The sequence below is a fragment of the Halyomorpha halys genome, unplaced genomic scaffold (genome assembly GCF_000696795.3).
Source record: "Halyomorpha halys isolate HHAL.00 unplaced genomic scaffold, Hhal_1.1 Scaffold91.1, whole genome shotgun sequence".
Lineage (NCBI taxonomy): Eukaryota > Metazoa > Arthropoda > Insecta > Hemiptera > Pentatomidae > Halyomorpha > Halyomorpha halys.
In genome coordinates this window covers 2939885-2959023 of record NW_027110755.1, presented here as the reverse complement: position 1 = coordinate 2959023, position 19139 = coordinate 2939885, and the positions used below count along the sequence as shown (strand labels likewise).

At 33.0% G+C, this 19139-nt stretch overlaps 1 protein-coding gene across 1 annotated transcript in view; it reads left to right on the top strand.

Moving 5' to 3' along the window:
- Window positions 1–18211: 18211 nt before the first annotated feature.
- LOC106677228 (facilitated trehalose transporter Tret1) overlaps window positions 18212–19139 on the top strand; it is a 64013-nt gene continuing 63085 nt past the window's right edge. The window contains exon 1 of the mRNA XM_014415020.3: window positions 18212–18279. Coding sequence (XP_014270506.1) covers window positions 18247–18279 — 33 coding nt within the window. The 5' untranslated portion in view covers window positions 18212–18246. The remainder of the gene's footprint in view (window positions 18280–19139) is intronic.

Genomic DNA, 19139 nt, shown 5'->3' with positions numbered 1-19139 from the left:
ATTGTAATAAGATGAGTGTTTTAAATCTTAACTTTACTTATTGACCAATATAGTTACATCAAGATTTAAGTAATCAATACTAGCAAATGAGATGATTCGTTTGAATAAGAAGAGATTATACCTGTATGTACACCGTACCTACGTGGAAAGTAATTGGGGATATTTCAATCTAATATAATGCCTTGATTAAACATTTCATGTTTTAACATATTTTAAAATTATAACAGTAAAAGATGTATCCATTGTTAACTCAAATTTTTAATATAATTTGATTTGTATGTATTCGACTTGGAAACATATACATTGTTTTTTGAGTGAATAAATAAAAGAAGTTTGAAGCTTAGTATCTTCCTAAAATTTTATACTTGAATACCCTACTACCTACTATTTATTTTTAAATTATTGACCTTATTCAAAAATAAGAAATCATCGAGTTTGTTAAAAGTAATATTTCTTTTCTATGGCTAACCAAACAACCATGTTAAATGAGTCTTTTTATACTACTGAACCTTTAATTCCTGAAACCTGTGTTGTTCGTTTCCTTCTGGAGTATCTGGTTGGAAACTTGTCTCAATAATATATAGTAATTAATCATATGTAGTTGTCAACATTCCTCATAATGCTAATATACTTGATTCCTACATCCGATTTTCTATGGGTAGTTCAGTATGTTTGAAATATGACAATTCGACAAGTAGTTATGAATAGATAGTATAATGATGCTTAATTGAAATGAAAACTCAATCTTTATTCTGGGATACTTGGTCCCCTGAGAATAACAATGTGGGCCATTTGAGCAGAATTTTTCTGACTATGTTTTATAAAGTTAAACAGCTTTAAATAAAACAATGAGTAGCAATAGCACAAAATAAGAACATGAGATGAATTTTTCTGATTATGACATGTAAAGTTAAACAGCATAAAATAAAACAATAATAATTGTATAAGTTAAATAAGAACACAAGTACAAGAATAAATAACAAGAACAAAAATCAATAAAACACAAGTACATATATTTGCAAGCTTGCACGAATATTTATGATTTCAAGTATAAGAAAAATTGGTCATCAAGGAGGAGAATTTATAATTTATGTTTAAATAATGTTAAGCAGGAAGTTTTGCAAATGGACCTGGATAAAGAATTCCAAATTGAGGTAGATCGAATGATAAATAATTTTTCAAAGGAAGCAGTTCTATGGAAAGGGATGTACAAGTTGGTAGGTTGAGATCTTGTGTTTAACAACTGTATGGATAAACACAGGGTGAAGAGGAAGTATATAGGAAGGTTTTTAAGCATTGGAGTAGAAATGCACCAAGCAAGTATTGTCTTTAAACGTTAGGAAAGAGCAGTGAAGACGAATAGAAGGTTTTAAATTTTTTTTTTTGCTGGTTTCAAGCAGGTTGGCAGGGTGAAAGAATTATAATGTAGCACATTGGAATACCAAATCATATTGGAAATGGCAGATAATATCCGATTGGTCATTTATATAGATGGAAAATAGTGTTCATGAGAGGGAGGAATCTTGAGGAACACCTCGAGAGAGAAGAACTGATGGAGGTTTAATGGTAATATGTTAATAACCGTGTGAAAGCAGAGAGACAGGAAGGAGTGGAACCAGTTCAAAGCATTATTAGATAGGGAAATAATAGAAATCATTTTTAGTTTAGAGAGGAGGCCTATGTAATCAAAGGATTTTTAGCAGAGCCGATTATGTTGAATAAATAGAACAGAAACCTGGTATGTTAGGATTAAGGTGAAGTGTGGGTGCATTTAGGGATAGTCGTGGAAAAAGAGAACCAGATGTTAATCTGTATAATCAGCTTAAGCTAGGTTTCGGACACAGTGATCATGAAATGAAAAATATTATATATATAAATAATTGATCGTATAATTTCAAATAATAAGAAGATGGTCAGGGTTGCGGAGAAAGAACAATTATAGTTAACCACAAAAAGAATGATTATAGTTAACAACTTTTTATTTTAGAGCTTCATCAGGACTGTTCAAGATGATAGCTCTACAGAATTAAAATAAAAAAAGTCTGTAAAGCTTCTTAAACAGCCCTGATGAAGCTCTACAAAGTGGGGTGAAACGTCGGAAAATAAATAGTTGTTAATTATTTTTTACCGCAACCCTGACCATCTTCATATTTGAAATGAAAAATAGTTTATTATTCTGGAGCTAGGTCCGTTTAGAACAATTATAAGGTAATTTTAATTATACAACATATATTGGCCAAAAACAATGTGGCCACACTTAGTTATAACTTATATTAAAAATGTATATAAATAATTTTAGATACAGAGTTAAAATTAAAAACTGACTGACTAAATACATAAAAAGATAGTTACCTCTATATCAGAATAGATTGGTGAAGTGAAAGGTTGTTAAATAAAAGGGTTTTAAATGAGGGAAAGGTTGGCTCATGACATGTTAGAGGGAATGGAGTTCCAGTGATATGCAGCTCGGGTAAAAATTGATTTATCAAATGCAGTAGTTCGGTGAAGTGGAGGGTATATGTCAGATAAATGGGGCCTGGTAGTACACAATTGGATTGAGAATTTTAATTGCAGGCTTAGTAGGATATAGTGCTGAGTGTTTATTACTTAGAACAGAAATGAAGCTAGGAAATACTGGCATTGGAAGGATGGTTAGAGCCACTTCAGCTTAGCATAATGCTGAGTTATGTGCATATCTCTGGTGATTCCAAAATATACATAACATAATAACGAGGTACATAACAAAATTATGATGTATTAAGTTACTGAAAAAGTAATGGAGAACTTTGTCATAATTTGGAGGGATGAATTTCAAAAGGACCTCTAGTTTTATGTTGTTATGGAGAGGAAAGAAGTAGCATTGGTGCTAAAGAAAACGGTTTAGAGGACATAAAACCTATACTTTGAGGGAGTATGGACACAAACAAAAGAGGAAATGAACTCTTAAACTATTAATTATTTTATAATTTAGATATAGTCACTATAGAAAGTAGACACATTTATTATAAAAAATAGGTAAGATGTTCTTGATTAAATCTTGGTAAAACCTGACTACATCAAGAACTGGCATGTTTCCCCAGAAGCCTCTTCGTCTGATCACCAGCAGATTTGATTTAACATTGAGGAAGGCAGAAGGAAAGCACAAAGTATACTCATAGATTAGGAACTACCTAAGGAATTGTTATCAGTAGACATAGGGAATGATAAAAACCCAATCGAAACCATTAGACCTCTAGAAAAGGCAGCGACAGAGGTACATAACAAAATACATAGGTCAACAAACAAGCTCTAACAGAATATAATAAGGAAATAAGAAGACAAAGAGAAAAACATGGGGGAAGTTCTGTATCCTGAGATTCAAAAGGAAACAAACAGGGTGGTGTTAGAAACATACTTTCCTTAATACATATTTGAAAAAGAAAAAGAGAAAATTCACTTTGAAAAGGAAAGGGTTAAATATCAACAAAATATTCTAGCCAAATTCTAACCAATCTGCAGCTTGGGGAAGATGAACTAGTACTAGCCCTAAGATAATTATTCATTTGTTAATTATAATTATTCAGGGCAAGTTATTTAATAGGATACATTTCAAGAATAAGGGGAAAGTCTAAAGTAGTATTTATCCCCAAAATTGGAAATCAACTTAAAGGTAATCCAAGACACAAATACCAATAAGTCCCTCTTCAGACTCAAGACAACCAGGGATAGCATCCATTTTAATTTGCCTATCCAGCTGAAAAATCTACAATCTCACCTTTACATCTGCAACCGTCTTGTTAAAAAGACAAAATTCATTGGAAAATAAAGAAATAGCACTGTGTGCATTCATGAATATGAAGAGGATGTTAGATAATATCTTGAATGAAACTATTGAAGAAGCAATTAAGAGGACAGAAGCTAGAACAGATACCATGTCTTGAATTAAACAAGTGCTAATAAGCATAGCAGCTATGATAGGAAAGATAAAGTTCAATGAAAATAACTAATGGCTGTCCACAAGGAGGAGTTCTTTCTCCTCTTTTATGGACTATGGTAGTTGAGAGTCTCCTAAACCTAACTGATGAAGGTTTCGAAATTATAGGGTATGCTGATGACCTAGTGATGATTATAAATGGCAGACAAGAAACCACTCTAATAGAAAGAATGGACCAAACCTTAACATTTGACTTGGACATGGTATGAAGAGATAGCTCTATAGAGTTCTATAGAAATGGCTCCATAGGGAGATGACTAAAAATCAATCCAAGTAAAATTACGACTGTTCCCTTTACCAGTAAATGGAATCTAAAATTAAAATCCATTAACCTGGAAGGAAGACTTATCAATGTAAAAAAGGAAGTTAAGAATCCTGGAATAGCTCTAGATCAAAAACTTATTTGGAATTCCCAGACAAACAAAATAATAGGAAAATCTAATACTTCACTATGGTCCTATAAAGTTTATTTGAAAAAAAAAATTGGGAACCAAACCAAAAATGCTAGAATAATAACATACAAGGGTTATTAAGCCCATGAAAATGTAGGTATTGAAAATGGAGAAATCCATACAGAAAATGTTGGAGGATGGCTTGCTTAGGCATTACAGGGGCAATTTAAACATAACCCACAGCAACCATAGAGATAATACTGGACTTAACACCACTAGGTATTCAAAGAGGTACTAGAAAGCGCACTCAGAATACAGTTTACTTGGAAATAAATATTAGGAGATTATTAGGAGTACTTAAAAATCCTGATCAAACTTGAAAAAAAAGAGTGGATTAGCTCATCAAGTAATACCCATAAAACTATACTTAATAAGAATTTCAAAGTAAATATACCAGACAAGGATTTATGGATTAGGGGAAACCCTGGATTCGGAAAAAGGGACCTAGTCTGTTATACAGATGGCTCAGTTAAGGAAGGGAAGGCAGGAGCTGGGGATCTTATCCAACAATATTCCAAACTGATGTCCATGCCGTAGAAAAAGCCCTAAAGGTACATCTACATTATATCGGATAGTCAAGCAGCACCAAAGGCTTTACAGTCCTATAAAACAACATTGAGGGTACGGAATTGCCTTGATATCCTAAAACAGGTGGTTGCTAAGGGCAACAAGCTTACTTCAGTGAGGAAACAGGGACACAAGGGAATGAGATAGTATTTCACATGGTCAATGGTACCAGTTTCTTTTGTAGTAAGCCTTAAAAATGGCTACAATCATTTCAACAATATCTCAAATATTATCATAAAATATGATTTGAATTTTAGATGAAAACCACCAATCACTATAACACTGTTTACCTCTGTCACACAGTTTTCAGTCACTCTCTACTCAGTTTTTAAAATTTCCATCAATATACCCTCTCTAAATAAAATTTTGTGCAGAAAGGTCCTTCTTTCTCTTCTTTAACCTCTCCTCTTTGTTCCAGGATGTGAAAAAGAATAAAATGTGTGAATATTTTTATAGATTGTCACTCTCTAGCACTCAACTAATTCAGTTCCGATAAGACTTAGATTTTTTATAGTACATAGTTTGGTGGTATTTCAGAATCTCTTTACATTCTTTTTTTATTTTGTGAAGCTTCTCTTGAGTGTAGAGATAAAAATGGTTGATTTTTTCTATTAGAACCCCCTTAGTTTTTAACAAGTTGGATTCTCGCCCTATTTTTTTCATTTTTAATTCATCAAGAGCATATGGTATTTTGGTATGAAAATATTGGTCATGGGATTGCTTTTCTCGATTAAGTCAGTCATCTTTATAAAAACACAGTACTAAACGTTTCTGTTAGTTTCTCTTGACCGTAATGTATTATGGTGTCTGAATATATAGGATGTTCAAAATAATATGACACATTAGAGGACCCTTTGCCGTTTCAATTAAAAAAATAAGTCACAGATGGTGTAACTCGTTCCTTTTAGTAAGAATGTTCTCTGCTACTATTTAGTTTAAGTTTCAAGAAATATTAAGCTCTCAAAGCATTATGGGAAGCCATTATGCTTTAATACCAGATTAAAGATGGCATTTATCTGTATGTTGGCTGTAAGGGATCATGTTTGCTACTGATTTTTTAAGAACATCATTGTTATGAAAATCTCAAAGAGTTTAGCTTAATCACTGAGCTATAATAAACAGAATAAGGCTTTTCATCAGTTTAAAAAAAAAAGTTTTACCAGTCCCAAAATTTTAGTGTTAACATATGATCAAAATAATCTAAGTTGTCTTAAAGTGGACGCCTGGTATCCATTATTGGTGTTTTAATTTTTTTTTTTTATTGTGAATTTTCACTGTCAATATGTTGATTATAGCTCAAAAAACTATGTTAATATGTTCTTGTTTTGACATACTAATAGTGGACATATGGTGTTTTGTGATTCTAATGATTCACCCAGTATCCACTATTGAAATAGCTTAATTTACAGTTTTTTTTCTTCATTTTACTTTGTTGGTGGTAGCAAAATCTCTTGAAATCTCCTCTTGAATATTGAGAAGGTAAGTTTTAAAATATTAAGTTGTGCAAAACCTTACAAACAGTGAAGAAGAAACAATTATTTTGTAGAGTACATCAATTGATCGAGCTGAATTTCTCATTACTGAGGATGATATGTCAGATAGTGTGAAAAGACTATAGATGGATCCATGGGCGTAGGTACAGGGAGGCAGAGGGAAGTCACACTCTCCCCCTAGATTTTTGCCTCCTCCCTCCCCAAAAAAAGAAATAAAATCGTGAACTTATTTGTTAGATGATTTCTTTCTGGAAACATACTATAATTAGAAAGGTGACTTCCGTTTTGAGCCATGATAATCTATACTCAGTATGGGCATATCAAATATTGAAAATTATCAAAAGTAGGTTGTATTTTGCTAGGACAACAATTGAATCTTCTCCAATGTTCTGAGCATATTGAAACTGTTTTGTCGACCGTGAAAAATCGATTTTCAATAATATATTGTGATTATAGGTAATAATAATTTAAAAAGTAATGATTGCAATTTATGAAGTAGATATAAAATGGTGGTGTATGTGCGTGCGTGTGAGTGTAATGGGCTGTGGCCTGCTCTCCCTAAGCGAAATCCTGTCTACGCCCATGAAAATATCTAACAGAGAAAACAATTTCCTTAATGGCAGACTAGGTCAGTCATGGTATGAAAGCTTTTTAGCAGGGAACCCTAGCATTTCAGCTAGGGGTGTATACAATCCCTAACTGCCTCTAGAGCATCAGAAACCTTCAAAAGCTAAAAAGACTGGTTTACACAAGTTTTTGAATGTTTGAAATAAGTAAATTTAGACAGTATTTTTAACTCATAGGGATATAGTCCTGAGTATTTTGCTCATATTGGGGACAAAACGTCAATGTTTTCCTAGTATCTCATATGTTTTGTATATACTTTTGTTAACCCTTTGATGTTGTTATTGCCGCTTGTTTATGTTAATCCATCTTTTACCTCACCACCTATACTCAATTCAGTTTTACTCTGGCCTCCTCTTATCGTTTCCCTCACCAGTACACTCCTAAGGTGACATTCTTTTTTTCTAACTTGAGCACTTTGCTAACCTGGACACCTCTTGCGTTTCCTTTTTTAAATCATGAGAAGATCTTTTACGAAATCTAGGTTCTCCAACCATTGATGGAATATCTACAATTTAAATTGCATTGAAAGTAATCGTAAAGATTTTTGTCATCATCACATCCAATTATATAAAAAAATTAGTATAAATCGTCTAGCATGAGATACATGCTCACGGGACACCTCTTAGGGGACAAAAAAGTAGGACACTCCTGCCGGGTTAGTGGTCCGTATAGATTCTTCAATGCTATTAAGATTGCAATTTTTTTTTTTTTCAATTTTAAATGAGGTATTGGCTGAGAAGTCAAAAACCTCTATTACTTTTTTTTCCGGCCAAGACTCCCATTGGAGTCCTATACTGAAAAACCTCTTAAAGTATTCAAACAAAAAGGAGTTTCTCAGTCGCCTGAGAAAAGCTAGATGAAACTGATGATAACTGCGCTCAAAAGGAATATATTGATAACACTATAAAAGAAGACTTTGTTTTGATAATGTTAATTAAAAGAAAACAAATATGTTAATTTATTGGTCAAATTGTACAAGTTAATAGTGACGTGGCCGTGATGGTTAGTTTTAACCCAGTTAAGAGAATGAAAAATGTATTCACAAGAAATCATTCAAATGTTAACTCATATAATAAAAGAAATGTCGACAAGCTTCAGCTTGTTTTTGTTACTTTGTCAATTACTGTATTTTTACTTGAAGTACTTAAGTAAGTAAATGAGCGAATACGTACTAAGTAAATGTTTTCGAATAAGATACTTTATGTGAAAATTATACAGTTATATATTTATAACAGAAGTAAACTTACAAAAGAGATGTTGTATCAAAAGAGATCAGAATAAGTAAAGGCTTAAGGTAATAGTACCAACAGACAGGCCACAATTAATCCTCAAAGTCTAAATTATCGTTAAGGCTTCCATTACTATTTATCCTACATGACAACATTCTATATTGCCGTAATAGATAAGATAATGTTTTTTTATTTTATACCAGATCGGCCTGGTGGGCCTTACATGGTTGATTTAACCATTATATTATATATATTTTTTAACAGTTGATTATGGGGAGGGGGTATAGTAACGTACAAAAGACACCCCTAACTGTATACAATTTTCTTATTAAAAGAAAAAATAAATAAATAAATAGATAAGATTAATGCTTCTTAATAAAAGAGGAAAGTAAAATTAATAACAAAAAATAATGATATTGGTACACTTAAATAAAACAAACAATTGCCCTCTAATAGTAAAAAAGAAACAAGTTAATTTGAAAAAGGAATATAATGTTGAGAATACTTGTTTTAAAAAGTATTTTTAAGCAGGACGAGTTTTTTGTTAGAGTTCAAACTGCGTTTTATGTTAAAAATTATTTATATAACCACTACTAAATACATATTTACAATTATAATTAATACAGTAATTAGGCATTCTACTTTGTTTTATTACTTCTTAGTCCTTGTTTGTTAGTCGATAGAAGAAGATTTTGATAAATTGATATCACGAAAACTATAATATTAATTGTGTGCCTGCTTCAGAATAATATCAAGGAGTATTCCCTGGAGGAAATAAAAATTTTAAAAAATTTAACTTTCAAGCCTTTGTTCTCAACTCTTGAAATTGCAACTTACAGTCGCTAACCAATTGTAGTAATAATTTCCATAAAGTCGAAGATTAATGTTAAGAGTGAATTTCTTTTTATAAATTGATTCATACTATGTCTATAAATCCAATAAAATAAACGATTTTTTATTAAATAATACTAGTACAAACTATTTTAATTTAAATAATTGTAATTGTAATTGTAATAATAAACTAGATATGGGACAAGCTGTTTTTCTACCCTCTGGACACACGTTTGATTTTAATTAAAGGGTCCGAATTGAATACAGACCTGATGAAAATTGCTAGGAAATGATACTTAAGAGTCAACGTCCTGAGAAATGACTTCCTTAATAATTATCGACGAAAATAAATTTCTTTTGAAGTTCATAAGATGTAGGAATGTTATACATTGTTGTTCGTCTACCATTATTCACTTTCATATAATCCGTCTGCCGCGAAAAATATTTTAAAAGACTTTTTTTAGATCCTTGCCGGGCTCATTAAGGCGTAGGAGAGCGTCCCAAGGATGGCGGATGTGGGGATGGTCGGTGACAATTCCTTGGAAGTTCCTTTTGGACAAGTTCGATGGACTCGCTGACCAACTGAGAGAGGCCCTCAAGGTTGGTTGGAGGGTGAGACGTAGTATTCAACGCCCTACTCACATATTTTTTAGTTCACAAAATACCGCAAACAGCCATGAATCCTATTCTGAGGTTAACTTGTCCCCGGTTAGGGCACCGGAAGCACTGGAATTTTACTACCTAATGTTAAATCTTTTATGGAATGCATCATATTTTTACTAATGTATTCTAGCGCTAGAATAAATGAGATATGTGAGAGAGAATCACCTTCTTTTAAACCCAACCGAACCTTGAACTTTTCAAAATAATGAATACTGAATCGTAATTTATTAAACGTTTTGGTCATGCACATGCGTACAAGATTTACTTCTTTGGTATTCCCCGTTCAGGCAAAATAATACACAGCTTCTGGCGGTCAATAGAATTGTAAGTCTTTTTGAAATCTATAAAAAGGTGATGAACTACCCCGTTGTATTCCATCTTTGTCTGTAATATTTGACGTAATGAAAACATTTGATCAATAGTTGAACGATTTCGCCTAAAACCACATTGGTAAATATCCGACAACTTCTTCCTTCAGCTTATTCTGTAATTCGACTTGTTAAGATTAACGTAAATATTTTATAACATACAGAAAGCATTGAAATTCCTCGATAGTTATCCATAATCCGTCCTTGGTTCCTTTTCGTCCACTGGAATAAGAAGGGATTCCCTTCACTCCTGAGGCATTTTCTCAATTTCCCATATCTTTTTAACCAAAAAGAGTATTTTATAAACTGCAGCTTCACCACATGCCTTGATTAGCTCACTAGGAATATTATCAATATAAGATTTCAATTTTCTGATGGCTATTTCGACTTCCTCCTTACACGATTCTTCTATCAACGGTTCTGCACTCTAGTATTCAAAAGGAAGAGATTTACAATTCTTTCCCATATTCAAAATACTGTCACATTATTTCTTAACCGTATCCAATATATCTACCGGATTAGCTAAAATATTATTTTTTATAATTATCTCTCATTTCCGTCAGTACGGAGTCCCTGAATTTATGCGACAGGATAATATATATATTTCTCTTACGTTATTTTAGATTATGTTATTTCCTATTTCTATTATTATCTTCTTAATAAATTCTCTTTCTTTTATTTCTGAGGAATATAGACTCATTCTTTAAGGCCTGTAAGTAAGTAACATTGTTTTCGCAAGGATTATTGAGAGTTTTTATCTTGATGACTTTTCTTTGTTCGCACATTTTAAGACAGTCTTCATGCAACAGTGTTTGTTCTTTTTTAACTTCCCTGCTCCCAAGACACAAATCACCGACCTCTTTAAATATCTTTGTGATCCTCCTCTAAAAGTTTTACGGCTTCAAATCCAATTTTGATTTCGTGCGCGAATCGAAAGGATTTATTTTCGAGAAGGAAACGGTTTTCATTTCTCTTCTTGAAATTAAGTTTTTGTCAAATTTGCGTGATTTAATCTAGTTCATAATCTGACCTACATTCTTCCCCACGATCTCACGTTGATTATACTATTTTGTCATCTATCTTGTACCATAATCGATTGGATTTCGGGTTCGCGAATCCGGTGAGGACCAAATTTTCTTTTTCGAACCCTCCTGACGAAGTTATTGAATACATACATATAGGGGGTAGTTATTTGTATACCTGGTTGCTTGGTTTTTTGTTATTTTATGTTATTTGTGAATATACTTATGTGTAAACGTAGTACTTTTAATTATTATGTTTTTCGAGATGACCAATTTTATTAGTTGTATTCCATTGTTGTTACTATCTTCATGCAATATTCTTTACCGATTGTTTAATAATATACTTCTCCTCTTCCAATATTTGCATACACATATCCTAATATTATTTCGCGATAATTCATCGTAATCCCCACCAATTTATGATAGAATTCGTAATTAATTTCTTCAGCACTGTCTGAGAATGAATGTTTATCAGCGCGATTTTAAACCAACGTACTTGACATATTGCTACCAATATCCTATCTCAAAAAACTTTACTTCCATCAAAGTAAACAGCAATCTATTCATAATCAGAAACCCAGTGCCTAAAAAATAATTATCACTGCCTCTGTGCTAAATATTATACTTTCCTGCGGTTAGCGGGCCCTCCCTTGGCCAGCGCACCTCTAGCAACGCCACGATATCTAAATTGTATCCATTAACCTCGTTTGCAACCGATTTTAACCCACCAGCGGAATTCAAACTTCTTACGTTCCACGTCCCTATACTAATAACTATAATTTTCAACATGATGAGAGATAGTTGACCGTGGATAAATTATATGAGAAGAAGATGGTTGGGGGTGCGGTCAAAATATAACACAAATAAGTTGAAATAACTGCTTTAATAGTGCCAACGTTTCGGCTAGAATCTCCATCCTTCATTATAGCTGAAGCGAATCTGGCAGCCAAGTTGGCAGTGCTGTGGCAGCGCTTGGAACAGTCCTGATGAAGGCTGGAAATTCTAGCCGAAACGTTGGCACTCTTAAATAAGCTATTTCAACTTATTTGTGTTATATTTTGACCGCACCCCCCCCCCACAATCTTCTCCTCATATAATTTATCCACGGTCATCTATCTCTCATCATGTTGAAAATTATAGTTATAATTATAGGGACGTGGAACTCTGACCTGTCAATAACTGGTTCACTTTCCCTAAGGACATTTGGTTCTGGATATTGGTTCAACAACTGCTTCACTTACCATTGTACATTTGTTTTAAGGCTTAGAAATGAAGTTTCGCAATCGGCAGTCCTGAAAAATCGGTGATTCTTTTTAAGCTGCATGGGTATTAGAAACACATTGTCTAGAAATTTGACTTGAATCGGGAGTAATAAGTAATCACTACAAGAAATATTGCCTAACTTTTTTGGTGACTTTGAGATTTTATCCTGTTGGATGATCTAACCGAGATGCTCTATATAAGTTTTGAAAAAAATTAAACGCGAATGTGATTTTAATAATGGCATCAATAAAATTAAAACGAAGAGACCTAATCGATCTGGTTTTGTTTCCTGTATATTACTCGATTCCTCGTGAGCTGTTCTTTCTTAACGATTTTTATATTATAATACTTTTTAACAAGGATGAGCCTATATTGCAAACGATATAAAAGTTTTTTTTATATCTAACCCCACGGATGTATAGGGTTTGATATTAGGGGAGAGAGAGGGATAGTGATAATTGATCAAATCAATCCCTTTTACTGCATACTAAAGTTGTTTTTTTTACTAAGGTACATAGAACTAAAGGGTTTGATATATAGTGGGTAGGTAACTATAATTATCTCTTGTTTTGCATTTCAAAAAGCTTTGTAAGAATGGAATGAGGAAAGGGATACGCCTGAAAATTAGAATATGGGTCGAGTCTGCTATCTGATGATGGGGCTCATCAGATTTCCTAATTTCTGTAGTCAGTAAGTTTGTAGTACTCAGTCAAGTCTAAGTAAGTTTGTGTGTGTCTGCCATCTTTGTGGTCGCCCTATCGGTGTTAGTGCACTGAACCTGTTGAAGCTTCTTGGTCGTTGAAGGTGCTATGTTGGTCAGCATAGGTGTTCCGTAGAGGAGGGCCGGCGTGAGCACAATCTTGTAAATTGTTTGAGGTGAAAAGGGAGATTAGGAGAAGTTAGCAGGTGATTTAGCTTGTAAGACTTGGGCCTGATCAGCTTGATCTTCTGATTGCAGCGGCGAGCTAGCGTCAGGTGTCTGACAAGAGTGACACCCAAATATATTATGCTACCTGCTTGTATATACTATTCTCGTACCCTGATAACCTATAGACATAAGGGAGAGGACGCTTATCCTTCTGGAAAAAAACAATACCTAACGAAGAGTTAATTGTTGACCGTGAATCTCAAAACAAAAAAGTAACCATAATGAATAAAAAGAATTATAGAATGATAAGAAAATAACGAACATTATAGATACATAAATAGTTTTAATGAAAATGTATAGTCTAAGAATTATAAGAAGATAAAGGCTGTTTGAGAAAAAATAATATTAAAGTTAAGAGATAGGAAAGAACAAAACACAAAATACATCAATATAATATAACGTAAAATATATTTAATTAATAGTTATATAAGTCAAAGGCAGTAATTGGTAAATATGACAATAATAAGATGTGGGAAAATTACTTAATAACAGGGGAGGGGAGAAATAACTAGAAAAGGATAGAGAAGGAGAAGGTGTGTAAAAAGAAAGAAATATAACATACTGACTTGGTTTGCAGCTGATTTCAAAGTTAAAAACAATCTTGGAATTGAAGACAGAAAAATTTATGGATGCGTTACAAGTTGCATTACTTGTGTAGATAAAAGTAAGATGACAATAATAAAATGAAGAGGTGACAACAAATAATTTGAAAAATAAAAAAATCATAAAATATCTAGAGAAAAAAAACAATACAAATAAAGGATACAAATAAATAAAAGTAGAATGCCAAAAATTGAAAATAAATAATCTAAGGAGGAGTGAAAATTAAAAGCATTAACAAATATTTGGGAATACGTAAATGATAAGCTCTGTTAGTACGTTTTTAAATTCATGGAAGAAGGAGCTAGTTGGATAAAAAATCTTTAAGTGAAAAGTCTTTTGCCATGGTTACTGACTGTGATAAGTATTGAAGTTTTACCAAAATCAAAGGAATGGTTTAGAGGTAAGGAGTGTTCTGAAAGTTTTGAGCCAGAAGAATTATGGAAGGAGGGAGAATATTTATATTTTGTTATAAGGTCTTTTAGGAGGTTTTTGGTTTCACCAATGTAAGATGAATTACTATTGGGAGGGGAGTAATAGGATCGGTGTAAAAAAGGGATAGAGTCTGTAAGATGCGAGCAGAACTTTTTTTTATGAGATCTGAAAGCAATGCGAACGTTGGGTATAGCAGAATGTAAGAATCTTTGCATTTTATCTGAAAGAAGGAGATTTACCGTAGTGACTTGTATAAGGGATTGAATAGAAAGATTTAAAAACTAGATGAGATATTGAGACGGTCTTTGTAGTTTTTTATAAGTTATTAATTAAGAGTATCTGTTTAAAGCGGTGTATGTTAGTTTCTTGGGAATAGAAATAAGAGAGGGGAAGGCAATGATGGTTGAGATTTTTAGCTTCGTCAATTGTTTGATCGTAAGGAGTTTTAAGGTTAGCCTGAGTAAGTTGGTTTGGTATCAATCAGTGGGTATGGTGTTATCGGTTTTCTTTTGATAAAGAAAGGGGGAGAGTGATTATTTTTAAGTTATACAGTAAAGTTAAGACGAGTGTGATAAGAATTAAATGGAGATAAAATATGAGATATTTTATCTGTATTTAGGACGAGAAGAAGGTCATTGACATAGTTTTTAGTAAGCATTATGTCAACTGGAAATAGTGAGATAATCGAAAGTGGGGATAGTTTGTGTTTTTCACTGACTGCAACCCCGAACATCTTCTCATTATATTAAACCAATAACGAAATCAACTAATTAGGAAAAAAAGTATCTTTAAATTGTTCCAATGAAATCAGACCTTTATTTTGTCGAATCAACAATTCTACGCATGAGAAGGAAATTCCCAAGGAAGCTGCACATTAAACGGCTCTGTTACTATAGGTCGCAGCGTGATGCTACGTAGACTAAAGCCTTCGTCAATAAATGCTATATCTAATACAAACAGAGATTTTCGAATCAGACCAAGAGTTCTAGAGATAAACGAGTTCAAACAAAGGAACCGTTTAGCGGTATTTAGTATTAATACACCGAGCGTTCAAGACTCGATTAACACCACACTTTTTCTTCAACAACGTCGATGTGAAATCGGGTGGGTTCTAGTCATAATGAATGAGTTTCTTTAGTATTGAAATCAGCCTTGTAACCTTCTACAGTTCTTTCTTTCTTTTTTTGTTTGGCTTAAGTCCTACATTGAGGACTGATACAGCTCCAGAGTGGGAATGTCAAGATTCATTTCTCGAGACCGAACTGAAATAAATATTGACTGGCCTAGGTTGGAATCGAACCCACAACCTCCTAAAGCTCTCTGGGAAACCAGCACTTCCAGTTTTACTCTAGAGTACTCAACTCTGTAATTTCCATTAGAAAATGATTAATTAAAGGATTCTCATGCAGATTCTAATTTTAAAATGATTTTATTTGTGTTATTTTTTCAAACCGAAGAGTCCTGAAGGAAAAAATAGCCTATAACCTGAACCACCATTAAAAATTTCATCTTCATTGTAATTTTTACTGCAAGATTAACGCCACTTACCTACAGAATCTTTTCATTTACTGATCTGTTCCTAGCTGTTGCAGCGTGCTGCTATATAAACTAAAGCATTCATCAATAAACGGTTTTAAGGAGTTTTTTTGAGTCAGATAACTTCTTTTTCTTGACAATTCTTGAGATAAGCACGTTTAAACAATTAAACTCTTTAACATTATATAATAGTACAGATTTGACTTATAATATAATTAAGTTCTGGTAAAGCAGCCAGATAATTTCTAGAATTGGGCATATTTATCTCTATGTTGAAAACTAAAACAAAAGTCCACCAAGTTCAGGGATTTCTTACCATATTTCCCTTTTTCTCGAAACTATCCTCTTCGTGGGTTTTTCTATTTGGTACTTGATATTATATAATTATGAAATGATGTGACGAGGAAAATACGCCTTCGCCTGTTTTAGCGAAAGCAGTGAAGTTAAATATATACTAAAACAAGCCAACAAAGATGCTCAATTTTACTTTGAACTGTAGGCCCTTATGAAATAGCCGTTGAAAATGAAGGTGTGCCATGGAAAATACGTTGACCGAAATCACTTGACAGATACTGATAAAATTGACATGAGACTGTCAAGGTACAAATAGGGGGTTGAATAGCCCTAATTAATAGCTAAGTAAAGCCAGCAAGGCCATGCCTTTTTTTTTTTTCAGTTTTACGTTGAGTTTAATAGGAACGTCTGCCCTTGTAATCTAAACTGGAATAGAAGGCAGACAGTGATTGGCTCGTCCTCTTTCACACCCCTAGACATTAGGCCCAACTTTTTGGGCTTCACCTGTCCTGCCTCTTCCATTGTACTCCTTTCTCCAAAAGCACGAACCAGCACAATTAATGGGTTCAATTGATTATGCCCGAGCACAAATTTCTCTACAAAGACACAGTCAGGGAACCAAAGATGTTCTTCGATGTCTGAAACATAGAATTCAAATAAAATTTTAGTTTGATGTTTTAACATTTTTATGATTGTTTTGTGAAGAATGTCTTTTCAGCGATTCTTTGTTTAAGAACTGTAACCACATAAACATTATACTTGCACCCATTCGATGAAAAACTGACACCATGACTATCGAATAAATAAGGAAATAAACAGTAGCACCTTAGTGTCAACTTTGTTAAGAAGGTTTTTAGTGTGATTCCATGAAAAATGTCAAATTTGATATTTCTAGTTTATCAACATTTTTTGTTAATTTTTATAAATTTGTTCTACTCATTCTTTAATATTACATTCCCAGTGAAGAGGACAAAGTGATATATGGCAATAATGTATATTAAATCCGATATTCATTTTTCAAAAAAAAAAAAAATTACAGAGGAGAAATTAAAATATTATCATCGTATATAGTCAAAATTCTTCAAAAATTCTCACCCCATATATAAAAATATTAGGGTATATACAATATATATTATATATATAGACTTGAACAATGACCATAGAAATATCGCGTCAAATACAGTAAAACACAATAACTCACTGTTCAGTTTATTTCGGATGAGCATAAAAACGGTTCAAAATGGATATAAAAATTAAGATAAAAACGGTATTAAGTCATCCTATAAATAATTGGTATTGGTATCTGGTGGGGGAACTAGTTCGGCAAGTGGGCCTCCTGCTTCTTTTTACCAGCCCCTTGCGGCTACCAGGGTTGTCGCCGCGTTCTAACCAAGATGGGAGTGTCAAGATTCATTTTTCGAGACTGCCGAAAAATAAATATTAATTGTCCTAAGAGGGAATCGAATCCACAAGTTTCCGAACTGAGCCTACTAGTTGGTACCTACGCCACATTCTGCATGGCCGTCACGCCCCTTGAATTAAAAGAGATTTAGACGCGAGAATTGACATATTTTATGGAAGTACCATACTCAATAATAAGAGATTACCTTCCCTTTTTTAAGTAACTAGCTGATCGTCTATCTCGAAACCCGCTTTATAATGTATTTTAAATCTTTGCTTTTTATGGAGGAGTAGTCAAGAAAAAGCAAATTTGTGGTTTAACAGCCAATCTTAAGAATAATTTATAAAATAATCATTGTGATATGAAATTCAATATTGAATGGAGTACGATATAAATAAAAAATGTCCAAGATTTTCCGCTAATGACAGGGTCTGTTGCCAGATATAAATCTTCAAAAACCGTTCAGCACAGATTTCTGCTAGTAGGGTGGAGGGGGCTGGCTGCATTGCATAATCTCGCAGCCGCGGCTCAGTCTTCGCTCAAAGGGTGCACGGGACGTCACCATGATCTTCATATCCAGTGCGATATTTAAACAGGCAATGTACCTTCATATGTTATGTATTTTAATTTAGTTCAATTGGATTTGGAGTTAGTCGGACAGAAAAGGAAGCCTCCAGCTAAATTGAAATATAAATACAATTTGTATAATAATATAATATAACTAAACAATGCATGATTTCCATGTATAAAGCTATAATTTCTTGGCATGGAAATAAATTTCAATGAGTTTCAAAATTCAATTTCATGAGTCCCTTATATTCAATAAAGATATTGCTCTTTTAATTGAATAGTGGCACATTTGTAAAAAAACAGTTTTGGTGTTATTTTGAAATAGACCTGTTCCAAAGATGTTTACGTGGATAGTGGGTTTCTTTTTCTACTTTAGTTCCTCTGCAGACCACCCGACAGCTAATAGCATTGTCAAGAAGTAGCCACAGTCTACAATGCAATATACAGAAAATGTCAAATAAATATATTTTCTTTATTCGTCAGATATGCAAATATTCAAACAAAGACGTGAGATAAAATTTATATTAAGTATTCGTAACTGAACTAATGGTACCTGATCCATTTCTTTCATACTGCACCGTCCTAGTTATTTTACTAGTCTTACTCCTAGTTTCTATAATATTCACAGTTTGACTTTCTCATCACTTAAGAAATATTTTAAAATTTTCAATAATAAAACAAAACTACAGGAGTTGACAATTTTTATAAATATTCAAATAATCTTGACATTATTTTTATTTTCGGTGGAAACATTACGAGAGTCCAACAGTTAGAACGTAACAGGTGGTTAATTGCCGGTTTCTATAAGAGGGTGCTTAAGTATCCCCTCTTTTCTACAATATCGAATGTTAATCATGTTTTATTTTTATTAAAGATATGTAATATA